Source organism: Pelecanus crispus, chromosome 4 (genome assembly GCF_030463565.1).
Source record: "Pelecanus crispus isolate bPelCri1 chromosome 4, bPelCri1.pri, whole genome shotgun sequence".
NCBI lineage: Eukaryota > Metazoa > Chordata > Aves > Pelecaniformes > Pelecanidae > Pelecanus > Pelecanus crispus.
In genome coordinates this window covers 40398402-40413800 of record NC_134646.1, presented here as the reverse complement: position 1 = coordinate 40413800, position 15399 = coordinate 40398402, and the positions used below count along the sequence as shown (strand labels likewise).

The 15399-nt window shown below is 37.3% G+C and overlaps 1 protein-coding gene across 5 annotated transcripts in view; it reads right to left on the bottom strand.

Moving 5' to 3' along the window:
• The window catches only part of RAPGEF2 (Rap guanine nucleotide exchange factor 2), a 188803-nt gene that overhangs the window by 33855 nt on the left and 139549 nt on the right, over positions 1-15399 (bottom strand). For all 5 annotated transcript variants that reach the window (XM_075708717.1, XM_075708718.1, XM_075708719.1 and 2 more), the window contains 4 exons: positions 13360-13491; positions 3915-4092; positions 1988-2124; positions 1273-1431 (listed from right to left, as the gene is read on the bottom strand). In XM_075708717.1, coding sequence (XP_075564832.1) covers positions 1273-1431; positions 1988-2124; positions 3915-4092; positions 13360-13491 — 606 coding nt within the window. The remainder of the gene's footprint in view (positions 1-1272; positions 1432-1987; positions 2125-3914; positions 4093-13359; positions 13492-15399) is intronic.

The following is a 15399-nucleotide window of genomic DNA, read 5'->3' as shown; positions in this document are numbered from 1 at the left end:
AGTATTTTCTACAACGATCTTAACTCAGCCAAGAATAAGTGCAAGAATAAATAGCTGAAGAATATTCCTAGCACCTACACTATACAAATATAATTAAGACCACCCACTACAACTTAGGAAAAAAACCATACTGTATACACTACAAATTGTCTTCCATAACTTGTTAAAAGTTTTATACCTTTGTCTCTTTTTTGGGGCAAATACTCAAGATTAAACTGTCACCTTATATAAACATGGGTATTTAACTGAAAGGAAATGACAGTGTTTCTTCTGATTGAAAAGTTGATAAATGATCATGTACGTACTTAGGACAAAGGCATGAGATTCACAGAGACAGTATTTTCTCCTGCATTCTTCATAATTCATTTACATATCTTTTCTATTTCCAGCAGCTAGTAGTAGCTGAAACAGAACTCCCACAGTTTGGATTTGTTGCAAAACATTATCTAACAAGAAATCATTTAAGCACTTTTTGGAAGTTAGATGTGCAAGCCAAACTAGGTGACTACATTAACACACATTTACACCCATTTCAAATGGCATCTACTGGAAGCTAATTAGCCATCAGGACCAAGCAAAATGCTTAATTCATCCAGGGTTTTGCTATTATCTCCTGGATGAGAATAAGTAAATAGCAACCCACATATCCACCCATATATATAGGTGGGCTTGGTAGTGTAGGTTAATGGTTGGACTGGATGATCTTAAAGGTCTTTTCCAACCTAGACGATTCTATGATTCTATGATTCTATATCCAGAGCAGGCTAGTACTTTTATGCTATGGAAAATGTTCCTTAAATCTGACTACCTGTGTTACAGCAAACATCAAGGCATTTTCCTTGAAAGGCCAGATGGGCTGAAATGAGATTTTCTACTCAAACCATGGGACAGAGAGCTTGTATTACTTTAAGATTCTAGTAGCTGAGTTGAGTAAGGAAGAATGGCTTTTGCCTGTAGAAGCAAAAGAGCCTGTAACGGCTAATGGACCTTGAGATCCTAAAGGACAGTTTGAAGCAATGGATACGTGCAACAGGTTGCTGGACCTCAAGGTCTGGAGAAAGCATGCAGACAAACCTCTTAATCCAAAATGATGAAGAGAATTTAATTTCCCAGACTGTGGGTATGCAGGAGCCATATTTCCCAACTATCGTGCAGGGTTACACACTGGAGATTTTACATGTATTCAGTTTAAAATGAAACTGTATCTGGCTATTGAGTTGCATTATGCCTTTATGTACGTGATATTGTGTGTATTACAGTCCGACACACTACCTGGCAGTCATCCACTTTGGTTCTCATCACTCCTTTCATATACTCCTTTTCCATGGTAGGGGAGACACCAAAACTGTTCCCCATACAAAGTATCTCTGTTCTTCCATCAGGGTACGTCACCTCCACAGAGCCATTCAAAATGACTGACCAGGAATCCAGCTACAAATCAAATGTTGCAGGATACGTGAAGATTGAATCACTTAACATTGTAATATCATACTATATAGATACAACCCTTACCATTTTTCTCAAAGGAAAAGGTGTTTTTTTAGCACCTATTAAAAACATTCATAAGCTAGTTTACCTTAAATGTGCAGCTATTTCCAGCTCAAGAAAACTGGAATCCTATGTTTAACTATAATGTTAAGTGTTTTAAATTTAAAAAAAAAAAAAAAAAGAGCAAAAAAAGAAAAATAAAAAAGGTGGTTTTAAAACAGCATTTAAACACTGAAATAGACTCCCCAAATCAGATCCAATAGGCAGGAAGCATTTTGTACATTATGAAGAGTATTTTCTTATGCTTTTATTGCATAAGAAATACTGTGCGAGTGCTTCGACAAAAGCTTTCAAATGAATGCTGAGCAAAAAGAAGCATAATTTACCTGATCAATGTCACTTTTTCTTTTTTGATTTTTAAGCAACAAAAAAGGACCTGAACCCTGTGGAATCTGGGATGTCTGGTATAACAGGAGAGTCCAAAGTAACTTCTACTGACCTCTTCCCCGTCATTTAGTACAATGGTTCCTGCTCTCTCCACAACTGCGAACACCATCACAGCACAGAGCTCTCTCCTCACTGACATTGTCATGTTGGCAAAAGCAGGCAATTGATGCATGAATTCCAGTAGTTGTTCTGAAGGAGAAAAAGCCCACTGAGTCACGCATGTCAAAACAACAAAGCACAGCAAAGGCAGTTCTTCAGCAAGATGCCTGAGGCTACTTAAGCTAAAATGCTGCACAATCGTTTCTGTATACTAATAAATCATGTACAGTGGCCCGTTGTAATTACTGGGTATTTTGTAGACACAGACTGGCTGGTCATATCATCAATAGAAGCCCTGCAAAGTAGAAGTCAGTACAATAGAAGAATTGTAATGTAACCAAGAGCTCCGAACACAACCAATGAAATTGTAATACTCCAGTCAGCCAGGGCAGTAAGTCCATGAGGGCTACGATTGGCCTATATAAAACACAGCAAGACATTAAGAAGGGAAATTTCACAAAACTGAGCAAGTTCATTGGTAAAGCCATCCCCTCCTAGGCTAGACCTAACAGTAGATTGTACATGATCATCATCTGGTGCATTCACAAAGTTCCAGATAGAACAGGATTACTGTCTTAAAGGTGACTACTGCTGTTCTGTCTTCTGCATGCGCTGGAGTTGCACCTGTACTCAGCTGTGAACAGCTGTGAACTTCTCCCATATTTTTGCTTTTTACATTGTTCATAACTACAGAGCTCATTTTTCTTAGTAGTCCTGCTGAGGGATTATATGCCCTAAATGCTAGGCATTTTTTCATTCAGTTTGATCTAAAAAACCTACTGAAAGTAGTCAATAGGACCCCATCTTTTCCCTAAATTTTTATTCACTCAGAATCACTGAATGGTTGAGGTTGGAAGGGACATCTGGAGGTCATCGGGTCAAACCCACCTGCTCAAGCAGGGCCACCTACAGCCAATTGCCCAGGACTGTGTCCAGATGGCTTCTGAATACCTCCAGGGAGGGAGACCTCTCTACCACCTCTCTGGGCAACTTGTGCAGTGCTCAGTCACCCTTACAGTAAAAAAAAAAAAAGGGTTTCCTGGTCATCAGATGGAGCCTCCTGTGTTTCAGTTTGTGCCCATTGCCTCTGGTCCCGTCACTGGGCACCACTGAGAAAAGCCTGGCTGTGTCTTCTTTACACCCTCGTTCCAGGTATTTGTACACATTGATGAGATCCCCCTGAGCCTTCTCTTCTCCAGGCTGAACAGTCCCACTTCTCTTAGACCTTCCTCATATAAGAGGTGCTTTAGTCCCTTAATCATCTGATAATCAGCCTTAATCATCATTTAGTCATACTTTGACAAAAGAAAAAAATTAAAACTAAGCCAGTGAAAGAGATTAGATTAGAAACTGTAAGAATTTGCATTCTAGTTCTGCTTTGCTTTCAACGTATTAGCTTGTATGTTAACGTAGCAATACATTTATGTAGAGGTCTTAAGGGCTCCAATGTTTAACACAAATGTCTATCTGTTTAAAAACAGACACAACATCAGAACTTACAATTAAAAAATTTAATGTGATAAGCATCCAGCGTTGACCTTAATGTTGACTTTGCCAAGGTTCTGTTTTCCAGTACACAGTGATGTTTGCTTCATAAACCAGTTCTGATATCAACTAGAAGTTGAAACTTGAGATCTAAAGGGCCAGCAACTAACAGTTTTCACCCATATCACGTGTGTTTTCGTCGTCGTCTTTGGCTGTATTCATTCACTGGCTAAATTTACAGCATTTATGAATCACCTTACAGAATAAACACTAAACTTACCAGCTACAAAAGGCAATGATTAAAATAAAACCTCAAGTAGTAAATTTTTTTGTTTGGTTGGTTTTTTGTGACAGAGAACAAGTTTGACGGTGTTTTACTACATTGCAATACTTACCAATGTCATCATCTGTCCTGTCTATTGGGTCTTTCTCCAAGCAGTCTCTAACAATATCCCTACTCATCAAAGGATCTGATGCCCTTTCAATGTCTTCTTCATCATCATCATCCTCAGAATCCACTGCTGTCTCTGGCAACCCACTGAGATCCATATCACCAGCCTCACTTTCTGTAGCCTAGATTCATGTATAAACAAAAAAAAGAGAAAATGTTCAAATGTGTTCTTCACTGCTACAGTTTTCTAGTTAAGTATACAGAACTGAATTCTGTCACCTAACAGATCACTGAAATCCACTCAATATTTCATATTTCTTTTTTCTTTACATATCTTTTTGAAACAACTAGCCATTAATCAACCCGAAACCATTGTTTAAGCAGGGCTTTTAACACTTGTTTTTCAATCAGCCACATAAACAGGATTCAACGTACATTATTTAATCAGTGGGTCTTGGGGGACATTGAAAGCACTTATATTTCAAGGAACAATTTCTTGGAATATTAGCAGATTTTTTTTTTTTTAACTAAACAGTTAATTTAAAACAGTTTGTTCTTGTTCCCACCCTAACTTTACATTTTCACTTAGGAATTACATTACACTTAGAAATGCAATGTAACTTTAAGTAGACAGTTTGGGGAAATAAGTACAGCATCAAAACACTACAGGAATTTTGCTATCTCCCAGTAACCTAGGACTGTATTTTTTTTTTTTTTAACAATTCCAGTTGAACATAGTTAAATATGGCTTTCATTTTCTGATAAACAGTATAAGAATTTACAGATGCAGAAAAAAATGCAAAGTCACTGCTTCAACACCACAGATGGACTACACAGAGTATCTGCCAAACTCAACCTCCGTTAAATTGTATTAAAATGAAGGAAAACATAGTCTATATATAGCCTGAGGTCATTAGTATAGTACCTAAAGGTAAATACATTTCAGTTTTAAGACCAAACACTTCATAAATCCCACAAATATTTGTCTGTCACAGCTGATAAAGCTGCTTTTTCTCAGAACCTGTTTTAATACCACAGCAGCTGCCAAGGCTCAGCTACGATGATTTTTAAGGAAATGCAAGCTTCTAATGAGCAAGTTTTAAGCCATGGCTTGAGAAATGAAGTTTCACATGCCTTACAGGGATGGTTTGTTTCTGAGACTCTGGAAGCACACAATGCATTCATGTCTACTTTAAAAACACTACATGGGGCAAACACAGCTACTAAAGCCTGTTTTATTGATCTGTCTCTCACACTGGTAAAAAAAAAAACACCCAAAACTAGGTCACCTTCCAAACACAGAGAAGGTAAGACAGTTACGTTGGTATTTTCATAGAATCATCTTCCCTATTCCTGCCCCACTAGCTGTGGCTGACATCTGTTACTTTAATGCCATTATACACAGCCACCTTAGGAATGGTAGCATATGGCTGGAGACAGACCAGGGCAGCTAGTGGCATTCTTAAATGCTTCTGTCCTACAGCACAACACAAGCTTTGTAACAGGGTCTTGTTAATATAAAAAGCACGATAACAGCACCTATACAATATTCAAATTATTCTCACTTTGTGATTTTTTTTTTTTTTTTTTTTTTTAAGAAAAAATCCTAAGCATTTCTTAAGCAGGATAAAGAAGGATGCTACACTGGCATATAAACAAATCACAAAAAATGATAGCACTGATAGCAGTATTTTCTTTAGCAGCCCTACTGTGCTTAACATGCATGTTCCCTATGATGTATTTGAAACAGTTGTTCTAACTCATCTTACAAAATAGCCTTCATCAAAAGCGACTGGTGGAAAAATTAGTGACGATGAGTCAGTAGACACACAGCTTATGACACCAATCTGTCAGAATTAATCTCCAACAGTGACAATTCCAGTGACAGTGGGACTGACTAATTCACAGTCAATTTTGCAAACCTTCCCGTTACTAACAAGCACCCCTCCTACCTGCCCAGATTAAGCGCTCTCAAAAGCACGTTAGTAAAATGAATGCAGAACTAAATTTAGTCACACAATGCTAACATATATGAGAAAATTCCACATATTGTACAAAATCTGATTATTAAAAGACAAGTTATTTGACTGTCTTAAAACGATAAAACAAAACCGGACAGAAGTTGAAGCTCTATTATTAAGAAAAGTTGATGCTATTTTAAAAAAATTCTCACATTGAAATTAAAAGCAACTTTGTATTCAGAAAATACTTTAAAAATACTACTAAAGGCTACAAGCATTTCCTGAAGATGATAACTTTTGACAGGCTAATTAAATCTGTTTGACAACTGAAGGTATTGGTAAAAACCTGAATGATAAAGCAATTTTTTCTAACTTACTAGTTATCAAAAAATACAAACCACTGCAACAAAGCAGCTCAGAATTGAATGCAACAATCCACAGAATAGTAAGAAAATGTATTAATTTAACTTAGGACACCTTTAAAAATAAACCTTATCTTTTGAGGGGAAAAAAAAATTTTTTTTCAAGCAACTTTCTGAAAATGTTATGATTACGCAAAAGTTAGCAGAGGAACACAAATGTAGCCTTTCCACATAGGCAATATGCATTCATAGTAGTAAAGAATCAAACAACTCATGCCATGAGGACTCCTTCTCTTTACACATGCAAAAAGTTTTGCATGAGTTTTGTTATATTATTAAGAATAACTGGATCTGTCTTTATGTTAAAAGCATGCACCAATTTATCTAAAAAAAAAAAAAATCACAAATAGCTTCTTTAGGCTCAGTAGCGTCAAGTATGACATTAAAGATTAAGGTCCTCTTGCTGACACATTAAACTTCATAACCCACCTACTTTGAGTACTTTTGTACTCCCTCTTGTGTCAGCAAAATCAAGCATGTCCACACAGGAAACCTTAGTTATGAAGCAATAGCCATGCATTTGTGTAATACTAAAGGGAAAAACCTTGATTAGCTCCTCTGAGGACAGAGGCTTCCTTATAAACCTCAGCAGCAGAAAATCCAGAACACAAGATGAATACCCTACAGAATTTGTACTACAGTCAGTTGTGAGGCTTAGGGCTTCCCAGGGCATTTAATCAAGGATGAAAATACATTTCAGAAATCAGTGCTTTCATAGGTGCATATTGTCCTTTGTTTCTTGGGCAATAAGAGAAATTAGCTTCACTTAAATGAATCTAAAGAGACTGCATGCTAGAAAAATGCTAGTTGCAGCTCAAAGTAAAAAACAATGTCTCTCCAAAGTCTGAACACCAGTTGCAATGAAAATTTTCTTCACAGTGGGAAAGACGGCATAAAAAATTTGCTGAAGCTTCAGAGGAATGACATAGTGACAGCCTAGTATTTTATTTGTCACATCACCAACAAGAAAGTCAGGAGACTTAAGACAGACACTTTCAAGCCTGAGGTGAAGAGTTATTTCACATCAGGTACCTAAGGAGACCTGCCCAATTTTAAGCAGTGTCTATAAAGGCTAATATTGCAGTAACACAAAAACAGTTGGTCCAACTGCTAAGGATCTCCAAGACCAAAGTCACTTCTCGATTTGAGTAATAACAGCTAGTTAAGCAAACACCATGAAATACCTAGGAAAAGATGGAAAGTAAAGGAGCCTTGTGTAAATTTTCTCCATTAGCCTTTGGCTCCTTGACTGATTCTAGGAGGGAAAAAAAACAAAAAGAAAAAGAACTATCATTCATTCCCCCTAGGTCAAACTGAGCAGACTGGGGAAATGGAAGACTCTGTTGGTCCCTTTAGACTGGTATGAGAGGAAACTGATTATGCCCAACTCTACTGGTCTTTCTGGTTTTGGAGGCATCATGAACATGGACATAACGATAGAGGTGACGGACTACATGAACAGCTAAAGATGACCAACTCCTTTACTGCCTCATTTCCTTCTCCAACCAATTTTGGGGTGTCTGTTGAGAAAAAGATCGGAAGAGGCCAAGGGGAATGTTGGCTTACCCAACAGATCTATACCTTTTCAATCAAGTTAACTCTCCCTCCGGTATTATAAGTGCTTCATCACACACACCTGCACACACATACCAACTTTACTATCAGAAAGAAAGTGGGAAGACTTGCATAACTGCTTACAAGATGACTAGCTCTGTTTTAAGTGGCCTTCGCTGTTTTCTTTTCTACACTGGTTTGAGGAAAAAGCTTCCAGCTGATCTTAACAATATAAAGAGAAAAAACTAGAAAACCCTTAAAATTAACCACATTAACTACTGGTTTCTTAGTATTTTAAACAGAATATTTTAGCCTAGACTTTTTTTAGTTTTTATTTTAACCACTTTCTTTAGGAAACATTAAGGAAAAAAAATGCATCATTTTGAATAATAAATCCCCTTTGTGACTAATGTCACCACCTAAACTCACAATCCAAAATCTGCAAACATGCAAGAGAAAAATACTGGGAAAAAAAAAAAAAAATTAAAAAGCATAGAAGACACTTGTTGCGCAAACCAGAAATACGTTAATTGTCTGCTGCAGTCCTTCAAGTCCGTGAAACTGCCAAAGAAAGCAGCCAAGCTCAGTTCAAAAAAGCCACCCCCACCTTATTTTTCAATCATTGCAGTTTAAGGGCTAAAAAATAAACTAAAAAATGAAGTTAAGAGGTTTATTAGTGAAAACATTCAATTTTTTATAAGCGATACCGATACAAAACATCAAGAACACTGGCACTACACCTCTTGTGAAATCACTTGCAAAAGTTCCATTAGTTTAAAAGATTTCCTCCTGTCATTATATAGGCACATTGGATCCAGCTTTTCCACAGAGAGAAAACATGGCAGGGGTTTTGTTTTACATTAGGTTTCAACTCACTGGGCAAAAGTTTACAATATAAATAAATTCCTATGAAATCCAATCCATGTAGTTAGAATATGTATCTGTTTGTTAAAGAATCATCATATATATATGTAAAAAATAATAAATCATAATTATTAGATGCATACAAATTATACTTAAACCTAAGGTAGTAAAATTGTTTTTCATACTCTACTAACATGAGTGCAAATGGCCACGAAATACCTTAAAAGTCCTTCAGTCTAAGATTTTTACTGCTCTTTCTCTTCATACTTACTCTTTCATTATCTACTATTCCATTTACAGCACAGCAGCCCACATCTGTCACAGGAGTCAGCCTGAGCACTATTCCTCCCTTAGAGATGGAAAAATACAATAATCCGGACTACGCAGACCAAGAACTGTGCCCTCCCCTATCGCCAACTAATTGCCATTTTTTTGAAAATGGAGCAATGTTTGCTGGGACCACAGGCATACAGAACAGACTCTGAAAGTTACTCCTAGGCTATTAATTGCAGAATAGATAAGAGGACCCAAGCTCACCAAGAGCGATAAGGTACTGCACAGGACTTAGCCGAAACTGCCGTGGGGAGTTCAGTAGGAACTAGTTTACCTGAGCCATTTCAGACGTTCTTGCGTTACCCAGAGCCCTGCATTGCAGAGGCTGACACAGTCAGAAAGACTGACAATCTTATGGTAAAACCTCTTTATTTTGCATACAGTGACTTAGGGGCATGCTGCATGGACTCTCTGGTTTGAGAGAAAGAAAGGTTTGGGCTCTCTCAGGAAGACTTTCTGGAAGGTGGGCCTTTCTTCTAAGGGTTACCGTACCAGACTCGTGAGAAAACAAAGTTGACATCTTGAAAACTTCCAAGCAATACACACATCCTGGGAGGGTCTCGGAAAGGATGTTCCTGGTTTCCTGTACTGCCAGGAGTACGCGGGCAGACACCAGAGGGCACGTAGGGCCAGCAGGAAGCCAGCGGGCTGAGGACAGGATAAGGCAAAGAAAGGCTGGCAAAGGAAAGAGCTGAGCCAACGCAACAACGCCTTCCCAAAACAGGGCGGGGGAATAACACGCGTTCATGGGCTTAAATCTCTTCGCTCTCAAACTGGGATCATCACCGGCTAATATACGTGACAGGTATAGGAAGCATTTAGGAGCATATAGGAACAGGTATATGCTTCCACACAGGAAGCAGTAACGAAGCACGAGAAACGGGCGAACAGCCATACATGAGAAGCAGCAGTGAACGATTTGCTTTGCCAAGTCAACACAAGTATTGTTCTTGGCAAATAGAAGCCAGCGCACGATCTATTAACATTCAGCATCCCCTTCCTCTCCAGTCACATTACAGAGTTAGTCACTTCATGAACTTATTTCCTAAAATAAAAGTAACAACATTTAAGAACCTTACTGATTGGCACCTGAAATATTTTTGAGACTCGGGTGGGGTAAACAAAAAGGATTATTTATTTTATTTTGGTAAGTACATCTTATCCTAGAAGTTCTTTCATGTGCAACATTTGACAAATAAATTTAGTTACAGCATTAATATTTAAAAGGAAATATTCTCAGCTCAGTGCTGAAAGCATCTGAAGATTCAGCTTCATGATTTATTCAAAAAAATCTTAAAAGACCATGAATGTATTTTCACTGCAAACAGCTGCTTTTAAGGCTACAGAACTAAAACTTACTAGGATGCAACACTTGATGTATCATTAACTCAGATTTTAACAGTAAAGATCTAATCAATAGAAAAATTGAAAAAAAGAAAACATTTATTTATCAATTGAAAGATAAGATGGCAATCTTTCTAAATCATTCCTTTCTACTTAGGCATAATGAACAGAAGTCCATTCTACTGAACAGAAAAATGACATATACAAAACATAAGAATCAGAGGAACAACGATACTAAGCTTTGCCTAAGACCTATTAAAATTGAAGTAAAAAAAAAATAACATGTAGATTATTTGGTTATGGTTTACTGGTTTTGAATAAACACTTGGGAGGCAATAAAAATGATTGAGAGAGAATGAGTGATCCAATCTCAGTTTCAAAACGTATTTCTGTTTATATAAACTTTGACTTGACCCTAGAGAACTGAAATTACAACCATTTCATTTTGCTGTGGCTTTTTTTGGCAGTACTTTAACCTAACATTGCTACATTATATTCCTTCACAACTGAACTTGAGGTAAGAAATTAATGATTTACCACAGTATGAGAAATCATTAAATCAAACAATACTTGGTACATAAAGTTAAATTAAATAATTTTTAAAACTTGTTATCAGTTTCCATACCTGAACTTATAAATTCTTTTTTTCAATAAATATTTCTTCAAGTATGTGCATAAACACAAAAACATGGGTCTACATTCCATAATACATGCTCATATTTCTCAATGTTGATAAAGACATAAGTCATTTTAATAATTACTGTGACATTGTACAATTACACAGTTCTCAATACATCTGTGCCAAGTAATCTTTAAATGAGGTATTAACTGTAATTTGTTTAAGAAACCAGATAATATTTTTTTACCACCACCAAGAACAACAAGGTATCCTCAAATTATTTTTTTAAATTAAATTGGAAAGAATATTAAAAAAGTAAATGTTCCCCATGTAAATACTTCACAAAACCATTAACTCCCTTCAAACACCAACTATCCCATTGATTCCGTTATTGCAAACAAAACTTACTATGGGAGTCATACACCAGGTTGGTGACTGCAGAAAGATGTAGTTCTCCGAAGCTGCTGTACAGTAGGGTTTTTTTTAGTTTCCTAGAAATTTAGTGATCCTTTTCATAGTTATAAAAGTTTTGCTGAAACGCTGCAAAAATTTACTTCCAACTTATCTAGAGAGCAACTGTACGACTATAACTAAATGCCACCTACAACTGTCTCTCTCGAGGTACTTGTTATTTTTATGTTAAAAGGTAAAATCTTTGGAATGAAAGGTATGAAAATCTATAGAAAGACTTGAAGAACAAAGCTGATTTTACACTTTCTTCACTCTCACATTATAAGCCTAAATCCTACCTCGAAGTAATCCTCTCTCAGAAGAAATTCTGACAAACTTACTTGACTGGCATATGCTATGCCTGAAGTGTTCAGTTACTTCGGAATTTTTCACAAAAATAAATAATTGCAATAATGCAAAGGTTATCTAAATTGAACTGGGGCCTTTTTATAGCCTCTCTTCTCCCACAGAAAAGCTTATGCACCTGAAGCAGACTACATCTATGCTCACAACTGAACTTGTATGCATTCGTATAGAGGATGCTTTTCCCATTGTTTAAATGGCTACACTTGCATTTTTAAAAGCATCCCAAAGAAACATTACTCCCCTTCTAGTAAACAGCACTTCACATAGAACTGGTCTTGTTAAATTTTTTACTATTGTTTTGACAGAACAACATTTTAATTAGATTTTTTTTTTTTTTAACAGAACAACAAATTGCTATCATTTCTTATCAGAAGGACAAATCCTCCTCTTCGACACTGCAAGAACTGTAAACCTCAAATGAAGGATCTAGAACTTTTATTTCAGATGTTTTTCTAATTTTTATTTAGAGGAAGCACGCACACCCCAAACTAAAAGTACACTAAGAAATGACACTACATTTCATACTTTTGTGCCAGACTGTGGCATTTCTTCCTCTTTAAAGGCTGTTCTAGGGACCCTCTGGATCAGTTTCACAGTAAATCTCTCCAGACTCAAGCTGCTCCAAATGAAGAGCATACATCTTTATGATAAGAAGCACCCCCAGCAGTATAACAACTTAAAAAGTCTCACCAGTTCAACCTCTCCATCTTTCCCAGGACAGCCAGAAGACAAAGCACTACCGAGATGTTGGCACCAGGTCTCTACAGGGTGGGGAAACTGGAATATGCCCTTCAAGTCAGGCCAGCACAGGCTGCTCACTGCATATTGCTTTCTCCCTACCACTGAATATGTTCTAGATTTTGAAGCCAATACCTTGAAGAACTATAAAATACAGCATCAAGAAGATGAAAAATCCCTCACATTACGAGGTCCAAAACCTATGGTTTTGAAATTCTGGTCCAGCTTTTAATCATAATGCCCAGCTCACGTGCACTTTTGGTCAGCGGATTTCAAAGTCTAGTCTTCAAGACCTAAATGCCACAGCTGTTTTACACATGGCAAATTGGACAGACAGAAAGACGAGATGAAGTGCTGAAGCCAGGAACACAACCCCTTTACCTCCTAGGTCCTACCAGGGACCTATGCTGGAGAGGCCACGCTGGCTCTCCATGCTGAAGTTCAGGAACACTTCCTCCCCCAAAATCACAAGTGACAAACAAAATTAACAAAGCATAATCTTGAAATGTTGCCAAACACTCCACCTCTACATTGCTGACTCGGATCCCGACGAACTAAGGCAACACACCTCATGTCGCTGTGCTGCAGATTACTCGCTATCAGATCTAGTACACGGCAGATCAAACTGAAATTATTATGATTGAAACAACAACAACAAAAAAAAAAAATCAGTTTTTTAAAATCTATTGAGTGCTGCTTCAGACAAAAACTGACAATACGCAATAGCACAGGCGTTCAGCTGTTAATGTCAAAACTGTTGGCAAGTGCACCTCCCATCAGCACCCATGCCAGTCTTACCTGGTAGATATCAGAAAGGCTGCTGCTTCCTGAATCACTAGTGATGCTACATCCTGAGTGACTAGATGAAACGTGGGTCACCTGTGGGTGGAGACTGTCAGTAAGGTGCAGCTTTGTGAAATCTGCAGGAAGCTATAGGTGGAGCAGAAAAAGCATCATTACAATTTGCGGTAGATACACAGCAAAATTAATTCACATCATTTATGTCACACTTCACTCTCTGCCAGTAGCAAGGGTATTAAAAAAACCACTGGGGCTTGAGAATGCAGCATAAAAGTTTGAGTTTTGCAGTTTTTTTAATTCATGCAGAGGTCAGCAAAATAGCACCAAATTGCTGCAAATATAAGAGATTTAAAAAAAACATATCTGAGGAAAAACACCAGTGAAGCAATAACCCTTATGCCAAAACTCTTCTGTATCTTGCTATGGGGTTTGGACAGAATTAAAGTGCATATAAATATTGTGCTAGTTTGGATATCAATGGTTTCCTGTAGAATACGGATTAACAGTGAGTAAAGTCACACACTTTAAAAAAAAAAAAAAAACAAACAAAAAAACCAAGCACTGCTCTGCATTTGGCTAACTCTTTTGCTTCTGAAGTTGACAAAGTACATTAGAGACAAGTAAAATCCAAGCCACTGAGCTATCAGTTATACTTTGAGCCAAATAATATGACGGCAAATAAACATGGGAAGACTGACACAACTGCAAAAATCCTGAAATGAGTTTGCTCACACGCGGTGCTGAAGAACGAACGGAGACAGCGTATTCGATTATTTAACAATCATCCACCAAGACTTCTGATATATATTTTTACTATTGCTTTATGCACACAGCTCCCGTGAAAAGCTTTCAGAACTGTTAACATTGCCAGACTGCAGAAAGTGAGCTTTGATAAGGGAAAATATTTGCTGTCTGAAGAAATATTTAAATGCTGTTGCAGGGGCAAATTACTCCTCTCCCCAAGAAGCCTGCATCCCACCACTGGTTAATAAAAGTATGTTAGCGTATCAATTTTGGTACACAGTAAGTGCTTCAATAGTTTAAAAAAACCCTTTGCTCATTATTTGTTTTGTTTCAACTCAGACAAGGTAGATACTCTCTCCGGAGGTGTATTTGTGCCAAGAATGTCATACGCAGCGTGTCCACCCATGTCAGTTATGAATGCTACCTAGGCACTATTGCCGTCCTCCCTGGGTGGAAATGACAGTAAGAGCTCATTCAGCACTGAGATATAATAGGTCAATCAGTATAAAAACTTATGAAAAAAGTGACAAGAGAGTGTGATTGAGAAAATTATTAGCTCTATACGGTTAAAGGTCCTGAATGAATTCTACTGCTGTTTGCCTGGTTTAAGTCTGTTTATGGAACATGCCCTGAAAGAACCTTGGCTTTAGGACTTGTGGTGAAAGCACAGACAACGGGAAACCTTAGTCTTATTTAGACTGACTGACATTTCCTATTCTAATACACCTAAAAAGGATTTCTTCCTTATCACAGCATGACTACATCAGTGATAGTAAAAATGGCTGTATTTTAAACAATTCTTTCTTAATATTTTACCTGAAAGAAGGCCTAAAAACAGGAACCAGACTTTAATAATCCTAAAAAGCTTCAGTAAGCCCAGAGCTAGAGTTGTTCTTCATATACCAATCAACAAAGAAAGGGCAATTAACAAAAGCAATACTCTAATACATACAGCCATGGATGCTGCCTCCAGAAAAATCTAATTACGCTCACCACTGTCGATGATATACCAGAAGGAGAAAATACAGCATGAAGGAGTGCATTAGTTATAGTATCTGTTGTCTCTGCTACTTCCCTTTTCAATCTGTAAGTTTGAATTAGCACAAAACTGAACAGTATTTACTGATATTCAGGCCATCATATCCATTTTTTATCATGATTCCAGCCATCCAACAAATAAGTATAAAATCCATAGGTAGAATGTATAGCAAATGAACCACCTCAGCTTTTGCAATGTGTTGATAAATACTCCTAAAAGTACAATCTCTCAGAATTAAAGTAGTCCAGGTTAAT